General features: G+C 42.2%; 1 protein-coding gene across 4 annotated transcripts in view; it reads right to left on the bottom strand.

The window, feature by feature from the left end:
- zfr2 (zinc finger RNA binding protein 2) overlaps positions 1–14414 on the bottom strand; it is a 32466-nt gene that overhangs the window by 12138 nt on the left and 5914 nt on the right. The window contains exons 2-10 of one of the 4 annotated variants that reach the window (XM_008302174.1): positions 12605–12851; positions 11178–11295; positions 7544–7771; positions 5627–5991; positions 5210–5398; positions 4690–4963; positions 2687–2886; positions 2263–2382; positions 786–931 (exon numbers count right to left, since the gene is read on the bottom strand). In XM_008302174.1, coding sequence (XP_008300396.1) covers positions 786–931; positions 2263–2382; positions 2687–2886; positions 4690–4963; positions 5210–5398; positions 5627–5991; positions 7544–7771; positions 11178–11295; positions 12605–12851 — 1887 coding nt within the window. The remainder of the gene's footprint in view (positions 1–785; positions 932–2262; positions 2383–2686; positions 2887–4689; positions 4964–5209; positions 5399–5626; positions 5992–7543; positions 7772–11177; positions 11296–12604; positions 12852–14414) is intronic. The other 3 variants (XM_008302175.1, XM_008302178.1, XM_008302179.1) reach the window with 3 other exon arrangements.

Below are 14414 nucleotides of genomic sequence, written 5' to 3'. Positions count from 1 at the left end.
GAATCAGCTGATTGTTTTATATACATTAACTTCAGCATATTTAATGAAGCTGTGCAGAGTTTAACTTCCACACTACGAATGTTTTTTGAGTTTCAGGCCATTAAAGTGCATAAGAGTGGGTTAAAATCGGCACTTTAATTATTCTTTCTATCATTTTTCAGCCTCATAACTTCACAAGCACAGGAGATAAACACATAGTTCTGTTAAAAACTGCCAACAAATTGATTTTACATCCACTCCAGGTGTCACAATATAAATCTGTATTACAGGGGTGTCCAATCCTGGTCCTCGAGGGCCACAGTCCTGCATGTTTTAGATGTTTCCTTCTTCCAACACACCTGATTCAAATGATCAGCTCATCATCAAGCTCTGCAGAAGCCTGATAACGATCATGATCATTTGAATCTCAGGTGTGTTGGAAGAAGGGAAACATCTAAAACATGCAGGACTGTGGCTCTCGAGGACCAGGATTGGACACCCCTGCTGTATTAGTTCCTCATGATTTTTTCTATAACCAGCTGTTTTCTGATAAATCAGGAGAAAAAGTGCATTCTGGGTAAACGTTCAAGGCTCATGTGTGATGGTGGTTGATCAGAACAAGATCATTTCTACCTACATCTTATACCAGGATCATCTTCTAAACTATTTCATAACACAGGCATAACGGACTCTCACTAAACGACCCATCCTCCACGTCTTGTGCTGTTTAGTCGGTCGCCCGTCGACGGAGGAAACCTGCACATCCGACGTCAGAGCGGGAACAGGTTGAGGTGACTCATTCTGACCTCATCTCCATGTGCCAGCGCTGCTCGTCGTCTCGCTGCCTCTTCAGCACCGCCTTCTGCTTCTGCTTCTTCAGCTTGCTCTCCTGCAGCTTCCTGGCTCGGTTGCTGGGCTTGATCTCCACGGGAAGCTCTGGGTTCACTTTCTTCTGCGGGGAGACAGAAAGAGGACGACAAGCGTGAGACTCGTGTAACGACAAAGCAACAGAGAGTCGGAGCGCGTGAGGTCGTGTACGTTGTCGTGTAATTCCCGAATTCCTGCAGAGAGACGGAGTGAAAAATCATCGCTCTTCATCTTTCGTACACAGAAAGCCAAAGTTTGAAACGCGGCAGAATTACAAAGACAAAGTCCAATCTTTTCTCCCAGCAGCTGAGCGGCAAACATTTAACTCTCTCACAGCTTATTTAGTGCTTTAAAACAGACGATTAAATCCAGATTACATTCCTCACTGCAGGTGTCCATGAATGACGGTACTGAACCCCAAAACTTGGGTTGAAAAGAATGTCATCTATTAAGTCCTTCAACGACTCGATGCACTACCTGATCAGACAACTCACCCAAATCCAAGCTTCATATCAGGATATTTAAACAAAATCACTTTCTTCTACATGTCTCACCAATAATAAAGTGTTTGCACTGAACAGATTATGTCAAAAGTTCTGCACTCTTCGGCACATCTGTGAAGCTGCTGGTGCGACCGACAGTCTCCTGACAATAATTCAGGTAGTTTTCAGTTGAACTGCAGGCTGTGTTGACAAAGGAGGAGAGAAGCACTGAAACCAATTAAAATGTAAATAGCAAAACATCTAAAGTACGTAGGGCCACGTTTGTTTTCTGCTCAGTGTCGGTAAACAGCTGCGTGCTCTCAGTAAAACGTTGTTGACTCCAGATTTTTACACATTTTTGTCATAAATAATGAAAGAGATTCAGCTTTCAAGACATTTCTCTCTGCTTCTAGTTGTGGTTGTGTCGTTTCCACAAGGGTTCAGGACTTTATGCTGCAGAGAAAATTATCTCACAGTGAGAAAAAATGGGGGGAAAAGGCCTAAAACTGCTTGAGGTTGAAAGAATTAATGCACATGTTACCCCCTTACAACAGACATAAATATATGTAACTAAAGACATTTGCATTATAAAGTGATATCAGAAGAAAGTTGAGGCCAGTCGGCTCCTGAGAGGAAACTAACATCCAGATGTGTCGTTAAACCGACCTGCTGCTCACAGGAGAATGGCTGAAACACCTCATTTAGTTCAGCTTTCCAACCAAACAAGAGTGGATTTTTTTTGTCTTTTTTTACATCGTTATAGAGTTTCAGTGTGGATAACAAACTTTAGAGAGAAACTATATATTCTAAGCATGAAAGTTCCTGTAATGTAAAACACCAGAGTCCATGACAGCACGTCTCTCACCTCCTACATACATTTAGTCTCTTTGAATTACCAACCAGGGAGGAATCCGCTCAGCTCCGTCTTTCTTACCTTGTACTGCAGCCTGTGCCTTCGTCCCTTCAGGTGCATGTCTTTAGCGTTGGGGTCGTTGAAGCTGCACTCGCACAGCTTACAGTGGAACCGGATCACTTTTCCATCATCGTTACGGACCTGAAAAACACAGATCAGGTGAATAAAATCCTGGAGCACCGCTTCAACACACACACGCTGCTCATTACGCAACAACTGGATTTTTTTGTTTTGAAAGATTAAAACAAGACCGTCGACTAGTTTCTGTAAAAATCTGCTCCGTTAACTTGGTTGCTGTAGATTCTAGCAACAAAACTGTAGGATGAAGTACATAAAAAAGGACATTACGGTCGTGTTTGCCAGTAAATAAACAGATTCATCTATGATTCACCAGCAGCAGGGGTCAGTTTAAGCGCTGGTGGGGACGTGACTACATCCTGCCTACCTCCTCCACGTAGTCATGTCCCACCGGCTGGATGTCCCCCTGCCCTCCGGCTCTGTCGCCGTCCTCGTCCTCGCTCTGAGGCTCCATCTTCTGGATCGACGGCTGCGTGGGCTCCTCCAGCTTTGCTGCCGCCGCCACCACCACCGGCGCCGACGTCGCTGCAGCTGGAGGTGCAGCTGGAGCACTGGTCGGCTTGTTGGCTGTGAAGAAGGCCAGACGTTACAGAGATAATTCACCAAATGTTGTTTAGAAGAAACACTAACAGATAACACATGAGTTACAGGAGAAATCACGAGTATTGGTTTTGTTTGAAACCGATTCACGCAATAATAAATGAAATTAAACAGGTTGTACTTTGGCTGTGATGATTAGAAATGTCCTGTCATCTGATTGGTTACAGCCAATCAACACTGAGGGACAAATGCTACTAAATGTTCTCTATTAATTAAACATTTGTCAAACATAAATAAACAAAGATTTGAGTTGGAGTTTGTGTTATTCTCAATTCTGACACCAGTGTATATAAGCTAATTATTACACATAAAACCAACTAAATTTGATAAAAGTTTCCACTTGATTTTTTATGTAGATTAACTTTAGTGTATTTAATGAAGCCAAGCAGAGTTTTACCTTCACACTACGAATGTTTTCTGGGTTACAGACCATTGAATTACATAGGAGTGGGTTGAAATCTGCACTTTCTAATTATTTTTTCTCTCATTTTTGAGCCTCACAACTTCATAAGTTCAGCAGATAAGCACATAATATTGTCAGGGCTGAAAAACACAATTTAGTTCTGTTAAAAACTGCCAACAAATAATTTTTTCATCCACTCCAGGTGGCACATATACAGTTACATGAATATGTAAGTGTATATAGGTTCCAAATGTCACTTTCTGTTCTTCTTCGTTATTATTAATGCGTATCGGCCCTGAAAAAAAAAAAAAAACAACAGCTATCGATCAACCCCTGCATACAATTCTTGAAATTTCTATTTGAAAAGCAGTTCGTCATCATAATTGTGTTAACCTACAGTTATTGATTTTTTGCGACAGGTTCATTTTGTTAAATATTGTCGGCCAATGTGCTCTCATCCCAACAAATTCTCACCGGTCAGACGATCGCCGACGTCACTACGACATCGTCAGCCTCCTGGGATTAATCCATTAACTTTGAATTCATCCACACTCTGGAATGTGCCGGGTCGAACTTATTTAACGTTTACGAAACAGCGTTTATTTCAAACAGCAGCTAATTTGTCCGAGTTGTCTTCCTCTATGATTACCAGTTGACACAGCTCTATTTTCAGACATCATATGAGTATTGGCAGCTACACAAATTATTTAATATGCTGCAAATGTGACCGTTTTAGGCTTAATTCTAATTTATTTGCACCAATAAGGCCGGCAGGTAGAGCACAGTTAGCTAATCTATAGACAACATGTTGGTTTTTCTGTCCAGCTGATTGATTGTAGTGTTTCAGTCGACCAAGATTTTCTTTGTTTGTTTGTCTGCTCCAAGGATTGGAGTCATAACAACAGGTTTGCATCTGAGCCACATTACCGGCTGATAAAGACTGAGGCGTAAATCTTAAATAAACTCAACACAGAGAAGCTAAAAGTTAAAAATTCAGGAGCGTGGGAGCCACCTGTGTAAAAACTAATGGACTGTGACTCATTTCTATCATTTCAGCTTATTTTGCAGGCGTGTATGAAGCGCTGCTATCGTCTGAAACTACATTTAAATTTATTCTGTTTGTGCAGAAGATGAAGAGGAGCGACTTCACCCCGTTTGTTCAAAGCCTCTGTGTTGATATCGCCCAAAAACTGCAGTAAACTATCAAAGAAAAGCTGCTGAAATGTTGTTTTTGTAGGTGTGAAATGTGTGTTGTTTAGTTGTATTACTGAGGTAAACATTAACATTTAAGACGGTAATCTGGATCAGTGAGTATTTGAGGTCAGATTGGGGATAAACGTCACCATTTATCTGCACAACAAACTTACAAATGACAGTTATTTTGGAAGGAGCTGGTTTCTTGATCGGCGGAGCTGTTTTAGCCGCAGCGTTCACAGGAACTTGTTTGGATGTTACAGCAGCAGTCGAGGTGGTTGAGACCGAAGCAGGAGTCGAGGAGGAGGAGGAGGAGGAGGAGGAGGATGAGGAGGAGGTGACTGGAGGTTTCCCAGCTGTCGAGGTTGTGACAACTGGAGCAGAATTCACCAACACTGGCTCGGTGGAAGGTATGGGTTTGCCAAGCTTGGTGTGAAGTTTCACCACCTTTCCACGGTTGATAAAGAGAGACAGAGAGAGAGACACGACCATGTAAGGCTGCTGACACTTAATCCCATCCCAAAATCCCTCAGGGAGGTTTTGTTCCAGGACTTGGCAGCTCAGACGGAACATCACATGAGAACACCGCCGTCGTGTCCAGAAATGAAAAAAAAAAAGCACGTCAGCTGGCGGCATTTTCTGAAATAAAAGCAAATAGGAAGGAGAGGGAAAAAAAAAGAAGGCTAAGCTAACCTTTTGGTGTTTGGCCCCGCGGATATGAGCAGCGTAGGCATCGACTCCGGTGCAGGAGACGTCACATAGCTCACAGCGTAACTGAGTCTGGACCCCTCTGGGCCCGTTGCTGGTCCCCGTCTGACCCCCGGACTTTAGGGCCGCTTCTTTTTTCTTGTGCTTCTGGCCTTCGAGGTGCTCACGATACGTCTAGAGCAGAAAGATCAAAGCAGAATGCAGGATAAAGCACCCAAAATGAAACCAGAGTCTGTGCTCCTGTATTCTTATATACATGTTCTCCTACATCCTAATATATTGGCTGTTATTTTTTTGTATTTCTTTCTGCTTCAACGCGCAGCACATTACAGCCGACGTGTTAAAACCCTTCAGAAAACAGACTCTTGTTGCTTCAGCTCCTTATGATTCGTAATTGCCTACCTGAGGGCCTGCACAGCTGATCTTGCAAATGTCACAGTAATGAAGCTGCGGCTGCTTGGGAGGCCCTTTGGGCTTCTGCAGCTTGTTCTGGTGAAACGTGGGCTTTTTGTACGTGTTTCCGGTCGGAGCCGTCACCATGTTGCTGCCCGAGTTGCTCCAGGACGAGCTGGTCAGCTGCTTGGGTGGCGGCTGGATGGGAGGCTGCGGCTGCTGCTGCTGCTGCTGCTGCTGTTGCGGCTGCTGCTGCTGCTGCGACTGCTGCGGCGGAGGCTGCGGCTGGGACAGGGTCTGCTGAGCCGGCTGGTAATAGGAGGGGGTGGATGCGGAGCAGTAGCCGATTGAATCATAACTGGAGTAGCTGATGCCTGAGGGCGAGAGCGCAGGAAAGAGAGGACGGAGAGTTACTCAAGAAAAGAAAAGAAATAAAAAGAAAAGAAAAGAAAAGGCAGCAGGATGTGGGTCAAACACCAACAGTCAGCAGGAACACGAGCAATAAGCTGCACCAGTTTCACCAGGAGGGACGGCGTCCAACCTGCTCGGACAAAGACGGATGACGAGGCTCAGCTTCACCTTTTAATTAGCAGCAAATCGATGTTTAAATAATTCCACCAAAGCTGAATACTAACTACTAAAAGGAAATTAGTTATTTTGTGCAAATAAATATGCTGCAATAAACTCGACATCACATGACAGCTTCTGCGTTTTCACTGCAGCAGAGTTAGATAACAAACCGTTGATGCATTTTTCTGTTTGTGCATCGAAAACAGATTTAAATATTCAGGTTAAGATCTCACAGTGTTATGTACGGCGTCACTTTATCCAAGTAGTTTACATGTTAGAAAAACTATATAAAATGCTTTTTTACCTGACTCTGATAAACAATAAGATGTCATATTATTATTATTGATGGACATGGACCAAACAAATCTAAACATTACAGCAGAGACTCTACTAGTGTTGATAATGATGGAGATTAATTTGACTTTAAACAGATTTTTCTATTTCATGTGAAGTGTTTTGTGGTTTTTGTAAGTTTTATTTATTTATTTATTTTTTTTTAAATTTCCGTATTATTAAAATTGAACCTTGTTTTTAGTTTTACTTTACGTGTAATATTTTGTATTTTTATTAGTTTTCTTTTTTGGTATTATTATTATTTTTTATTTGAACATTTTCTAACTAATGTTGTACCCCACTATTATTATTTTATGTGCAATATTTTGTTTTTGTTTGTGTCATTCTACATTATTCATATTAATATTATTTATTTGATAATTGTCTAACTTCAGCTGTACCCTGTTTTTATTTTTATTTTGTGTTTTTGTGCATTTTATTTAATATTATATCTATTTACATATATAAATAAAATCATTATTACTATTATATTATCATCATTTCAATTGTTTTTATTTATTTTATGTCTAATACTTTGCAGGGTTTTCTTGTTTTATTTTAACCATTATCAAATTAACTTTATAATGAAAGTTATGACCCCATTTTTGGTTTGTTTTATTTTAGATTATTTTGATTTTTATCACTATTAACAATATTATTTTTTATTCTAAAATATTGTACTAAACCTATGACCCTATAATAATTAATAATTATATATAATACATAAAAACACAACACATCCAAGGATTCCCGCTATGAGCACGCTTTGTTTCTATATTTATTTCATGTAATAATTTGTGTGTGGGGGTTTGATTTAAATTTTTTTCAATATAAAAGCAGATGCACCTTTATCACTGCTTTAATTAGTAACTCTCTCATTCATGAGCTGCACCATTATTTATATCTGCACCGTCCTGTACCTTATTCTACTATACCGTGGGTGTATTTTTATTTTGCGTGCATGCAAAGCACATTTGCATTGATTTGTTTTACGATGCAAATCAAGCTTCCGTCTGGTTTCACCTGAGTAGGACGTGGCCGAAGCGGCGGAGCTGAACGAGGTGCCGAGGGTGTAGGACGAGATGGGCGTGGGAGGCTGCTGGACGCTGGTGGACACCGGGTAGATGTTGTAGCTGGTGGACACGGAGCTGGAGGGCGCCAGAGGTTTGAGGGCGGTCACCTGCCTCTGAGGAGGAGGAGGCTGGTTGTACACGGTGGAGGGAGCTGGACTGTAAGCGCTCTTCACTCCCACTGAAACAGAAAGAGGATGAGGGAGAGGAAGGATGTTAGAGCGACGGAGATATAAAACATCCTCTTGTCCCGCAGAGTCTTTGGCAGGATCCTCATTTCACTAACAAATCAGCACCAGACACATTTCACACACTGGACCGTCCAAACACTTGTACCCGTCACACAGTGTCTTCAGGGAGGCGGCGGATTTGTGCACAATTCACTCTGCAGCAGGAAAATAATCCAAAACTTACAGCCAGTCTCCACAAAACTACAGTCTTATATAAGTATTCTCAGCTTTGAGGGAACTTGATGCTGTTTTGAACTTGTCACCTGTGATATTGGAGAAAAGGGGATGATGGAGGAACCATTTTCATCCAGAAGAGCAAATTTCAGAAACCATCAGTCTGAGAATTAAGCTTCATCTTCTGTTGTTTACTTTGGGATTTCACCTGCTTTCTGAGGGGGTTTAGTTCAACATATCCAGGCTTTGTTTGTGTTAGCTAGCTCAACAAAACCTAAAACCTCAATCAGAGATAATAGGTATGACAACGGTGGTTATCAGCTTTCTTTGTTAACCTTAATCAGACTCGAGGTGCTCCCATAAAACTCTTTTTCTGACGTGACAGCCACACATTAGAGCTCCTGTGAGAAATATCAATTAACTTTCTAATCTCGAGTTCTATGAGCTGCAGAGTAAAACTGACTTGGCAGCAAATCAGGAAGTAAAAGCGATCGTTGTTCAGGTCCGGGGGCGTGCATACATCAAAATGTCCACTGATGCCATAAAGTACATCACTTTAACAGCTATCAGAGGTTATTTTTCTTAAAGATTTGCCCTTAAATTACCCAACGAGTCCACTACAAGTAACGACTAATCATCCCAGCTCTACTGCAAAAGCTAAATCTGCAGCAGTTCAGGAGGTTTGGGCGTCTCAGTCAGGAATCTACTAATTACCTGCCAAAACGTGTGCAGCCTGTCAGGTCACCAACAAGTTTCCTGGCAAATAGCAAAGAGAATTCCTCGGCGCAGCGATATCAGCGGATCAAACTGGGTTTATAAAAAATGAATCAGCCTTTCAGTTTGTTTGATATGCTGCGTATACGCTGAGGAGGAGGCCGTGAATGTGCTCCGGCTGGGTGGAGTGGGATTATTTATTCCCAGTGCAGGAAACATTGGAATTGGACCAGCCAGCCTTCATGAGCTGGATGAAAGCGACTGCATTTTCACACCTCTTGCAATTCCTCAGCTGCCGCCTCGTGTCGGGTATTTGCGGGACCGAGCATCAGGAGCCATATTGTCGTTTGTCTGGTATCCTCCCGTTTTCTCGACACGCTACTCAATAGGTTCGGTTCATACGCTGACTACAAGTTCCTATTGTTCCTGAAGCCCGCAGCAGTTTCTTGGTGTTTTCTGCTCCTTTAATACCAACGAAACAGTCCTGCACCTCCATGGAAACAACACAACGATAGGTTAACATGTCATTTGTGCAGAAACTGGTGAAAGCAAACAGGTTCTACTTTGGCAAATTTTAAACTGCGACATATTGAATCAAGTGATTTCGTTTCCAGAACACGAAGCATGAGGCGCGAGTAGTTCAAGAACGGACAGAAAGTAGAAAAACTCAACCTTTCTGGCTCTGATATATGGAGTCATTTTACAGGTTTTGTAAAGACGACGTGGTTTTCAAACCTGCCTATCGAGTTCAGAGAGTTAACAAACCACACTATCCCAAACAGATGAAGCAGTTTGATGTCACAAAGAAACACACATAGAGAAAAAAAGCTAATTAAATTAGATTAAACAACCAACAACCAAAGTACCTGCTCTGTCTGTATCTCTGGTTGGACATAATTATGAAATAAAAATGGCAAGACTACCCAAATATCTTGAGCAGACGGAGAAGAAAACAACTTGTTAGCTTTACTTTTTAACTGCTTGGCATTGTATTCTCATTTTTTCCAACCGGACCGTCCACACAGAGTGGAAGTCGAGCCTTCTCTCCCTGCAGCCCTCGGGCCGGCTCTCTTTTTGTTTTCCACCAGATTGATCATTAACTCCACCGTGGACCCAGTTTAGGAAAGAAATCAGGGTTCCAGCTTCCAGGCAACAGCGTCTGAAGCCGCCTTTAATCATGAAGGATGTACGGCACCAATATGAGCAAAGAAAAACACCTAAAAAGCACCAAGACCGGCCTGAAGAGTCGTCTGAATCTGTTAAAAGCTCATTTTTTAGACAGCAGAGGAGTTGCAGTCTCACATATCCTGTTTTCCCAATTTTATTGATCTGGCCTTTGGTCCATTAACCAACTGTTCAGTGTTGGATCTCCATCAGGAATCCTGTAATGCGTCATTTTAACCAAAACTACAGCAGCTTTGGATCGACATACGGGCCATTCGGCGTCAAGTCAAACCCGACGTGTGATAAAAGTACAGATGCTCGTCCCTCGTTGATCCATAACTGGCAGCGTCGTTCTGCAGAGATATATTTAAAACCCAGTCACAGGCTCTGTAACTGGAACCAGCCTCCTGGCGGCTCGGCTTGAAGCTGCTGATGCACATTTGAGCGCGACTAAACGGAACCATCAGCTGATCAAACCAGCTTTATTTAGAGAAAACCCAACTACATCCTTTGGGGTAAACTTGTTGTCCGTGTTCTTTGACAGCGTTCGCTCTGGGAATGGGAGCGTGTAATAGATTAATCAGTTCCTAATTGGACACGGAGCGGATCGATCTTTTTTTTCCTATTAAACGTTTTGTGAACATGCATGTGGAAAGAATCTGCTCATTCATGACCAGCTGTTGTAGAATAAAACCTACGCTGGCCTGGATAGATTTTCTGGAAAGCATGTTTGAAGTGATGGCGCATACATGCATTCAAGAACTACATAATTAACGCTGTGCACAAAAGGGAATCAAAAAGCCAGAAGATGCTGCTACGATACCGTCATGAACCAGCAGAACACGTGGAAACACAACGTGAACATCAGGTACACGTGTTCTTTTCTGTAGATAAACATTTTGTCTCCGTGGAGCTCAAACTGGAGCAAACATCAGATTCTGTGTCAGTCAGCAGCTGGATGATCGTAGCATCGTGTGGAGGACGGTCTCTGGTGACGGGAGGTGGTTCAGCAGCTACCACCCAGAGACCAAACAGCAGTTCTGAAAGCGGTACGAGAACACGTTTCGCCAACATTCACGAGGTTCTGCACTGTGGATTCGACTGTCAACGCAGAGATCTGCTGCAACGTTTTGAAGGAGAACATTCAACCTGGACTGTGATGTGACGGCGTGAGTTCTCTGATCCACCATGTGCCCAGTCGACAACACCATCAGCGCTCTTCACCTGAACTGTGTGGCCAATTTCCTCTGTTGGATATTAAACAAATGAAAAACAACACACGAAGATCAGAACAACGGGACTCACCGGTCTGGTAGTAGTTGTCTGTCGGCGTCCTCTGAGCCGGAGCTATACTCGTCTGGTAGTACTGCTTGTTGTCGTACGTGGTCACGGCGGCAGGACGTCCGTAGCTGTAGTTGTCCTGCTGAAAACATTCAACCCGTGAATATCAAAGTCTATCACTGCAGAGAAATTTAACTACATGCACAGATATGAGACAATCCTGTCTGCCCAGAGGTCTGCACCACGAAGCGGGATCTGAGGTTAGCCAGATAACTTCAGGTTTAACTCTGGCTTTGAAGGCCGAACCAGGTCTGGAGGAGGTTATGTTTGAGGGGGAAAAAAAGCATTTATGTATATTAAAACACCTCCTGCTGACCAATCAGTTCTCCTAAAAGCAGCAACATTTATGGAAGTTCCTGCTGAACTTGGTGTGCCCATAGTAAGAGCTGGAGGCGACGGGTTTTCATTTTCTATCGGCCTTTTGTGGAGCAACAGGAAATTTAAAAAATCTAATTGTTAAAATATTTTTTATAAAGGAAATAAATCTATTTAAGTGTTTTTTTTTTTGCCCCAACAGATGATTTTGTTTCTTTCTCCATCAAAAGGATGATAAACTGAATAATAAACTTGAAAGAAGGGGAGACAAAAACTCACTGCTTGTTTTATTTTATTATTATTATTCTTTTAAAAAATTATTGCATTGTTCATTTATTTATTTTATTAATATTACACTTTTTTTTAAACTTCAGAATACTCTTTTGTTTTTGGTTCACGTCTAATTTTTCTTCTTCACGTGCTTTCAAATAAAAAAGGTTGAAAACAGAAACCATTTAAAACACTGAACTGTCTGACCTCGTAAGATTTGCAGGAAGTTTAATTATCAGTGTGAAAAGTCTTTTCACAGTTGTTTGCTACAGAAACAGTCGAACACCACCGGGGCTGCAGCTAAAAGAATAAAAACTGTCTCGTTCTTCACATCTGCATGAAAATATTACTTGTTTTTGCATCCTTTACATAATTCATCTTGTTGTGACACCATAAAGGATCGTCTTTAACCCTAATATATAATCTCATGATGATAATTTAATAAGAGACCCACATCTGAGCTACTTATACGCAGCAGCTGTGTTGGTTTTATTCTATTTTTTTAAACCCTCATATTGATTTGAGTTTATATTTTCCTCTCTGCGTTTCTGATTTGTTCTCTGCTGCCAGCTCCGCCTCCTTCATGTGAACATATCTAGATTCAGAACCCCTGCGTTGACTTATCGGGTCGCCCCAGGCGGCGGTTGTTCGGTTTAGTGAAGCCAGATAAGATATTCTGGTTATGTTGAACCTGCTTCGTAGTACGGACCTCTGGTGTCGTAGCGGCTCTAAACGAAGCCTCAGAACAAATCTAACAGCATGCAACATGAAACCGAGAATCAGAAATCATAAAAAGAGAGACTGACCGTGTCCGAGTATACCTGGTACGTCTGAGGGGTGGTGGTGGGCTGCGGGGGGTCCGGCTGCCTGTAGGTGTAGTCTGGAGGTGCCTGGTGGCTCTGGTACGCCGGATAAGAGGCAGAGGCAACGGGTCGGGCCGCCTGGACCGGAGCTGGGGAGTAGGAGGCCGTCACTGCGTGAGCCACGGCCGGAGCCTGCTGGACGCTGTAGCTGGCGGTGGAGGGATGGGAGTAGGCCGGGGGAGGCTGGGTGCTGGGGGGGACCAAGACAAACCTCACATGAGTAACAGAAAGTTTAATAACACAATATCGTAATAATTTAAACTGTTTTATACGAACGTTTGTCAAAGAAAAATCAAACCCAACATTCACAGCATCGTCCGTCTCAGTCTGTGCAACACGTGTTCTGCCCAAAACGGTTCTGCTCGCTCGAGCATGTTCACGGCGATCGAGTTACCTACATTTATATCAAGCGCTAAAACAAACTGTTAGATCACATCACGGCTATTTAGATCAACGTCTAATTAGCAGCAGGGACGAGTCACAGAGCTGAACGCAAGCACAGAAAGAAGATTTCACTCAATTAAATGTGATTAAATAACTATAAGTAGACGTGGCAGCAGCGACAAAGGCTGAAACTAAAGATTATTTTCTCAATATTTTGATTGTTTTTGTCTGTAAAATATGCAAAATGGCCAAAGATAGAAATAGATAGATAGATATAGATAGATAGATATATATAGATATATATAGATATAGATAGATAGATAGATAGATAGATAGATAGATAGATAGATCTCACTTATATATAAATATATATATATATGAACAAACAGATGGAACTAAAAATGGAAGTAATAAAAAAAATAGTTCTGCTAATTCAGCTGTTATAAACTGTAAATCTTTACACTTGAACAGCTGCTAACGGGGAAGAATTCATTTGCTTAAAAATCACCAAACAGCTGTTAAACAATCCAACAAGGCTGCAGATAAATATTATTCTCATTCAAGATACATCTGCAGATTGCATTCTCAAATATTTTCTTGCTTTTGAAGATAAAGTGATGATGACTGTTTGCAAGATTCCCGTGCAAAATATTCAATTATCACAGAAGTCAAACATAAACTGAAAATAAACAGAAATAAATCCACATTTATGCTTAAACGTCACTGATTAGTTGTCGCCTAATTGTCAAGTAATCAGTCGTTAATCATTCAGAGTGAACTAAACTTCCTCACTAAATCCAGCATCACGCCTGATCAACTTTCATTAATCGCTGCGGCTGTAATTACGATTACAGACGTCACACGGTCGACTGAGCAGCGCCGCGTCCACGTCCATCTAAAAACAGAAAAACCAAAAGGTTGATTCCACAGCTGCCTCCTCGTTGGTGTTCCGGTTCTGGACGCTGCTGCTGCTGCTGCTGTCAGCGCCTTCATGAAGAGTCGAGGCGGCTAAAATTAAACGAAGCCTTCCGGTCATTAAAGCACGCACACGCTGCTAAAGTCATTAGAACACCGGTTCATTAGTTCATATTGATGCGATGCAAACAGAGAGACGACCAGTGAAACAAAGAGACGATCCAGGGACGACTCGTCTTCTCTTAGTTTCTCTCACTCAGCTGACTAAAGCCGGTTCTGACCCGTTTCTAAACATCGGGGTCCGACTCCATCCCCGATATTTCACCGAAATCAAACAGGAAAAACTAATCGATGGGTTTAATTGGCGCTCAGCTGTTGACCTACATGTCTGCTCTGGTTCATCGGTGCTGCAGAAAACAGCCTCAGGCCTCAGAGTTCGACGTTTTAAAGCTTC

Source organism: Stegastes partitus, unplaced genomic scaffold (genome assembly GCF_000690725.1).
Source record: "Stegastes partitus isolate 25-593 unplaced genomic scaffold, Stegastes_partitus-1.0.2 Scaffold1771, whole genome shotgun sequence".
Lineage (NCBI taxonomy): Eukaryota > Metazoa > Chordata > Actinopteri > Pomacentridae > Stegastes > Stegastes partitus.
This window is presented reverse-complemented; position numbering and strand designations above follow the sequence as displayed.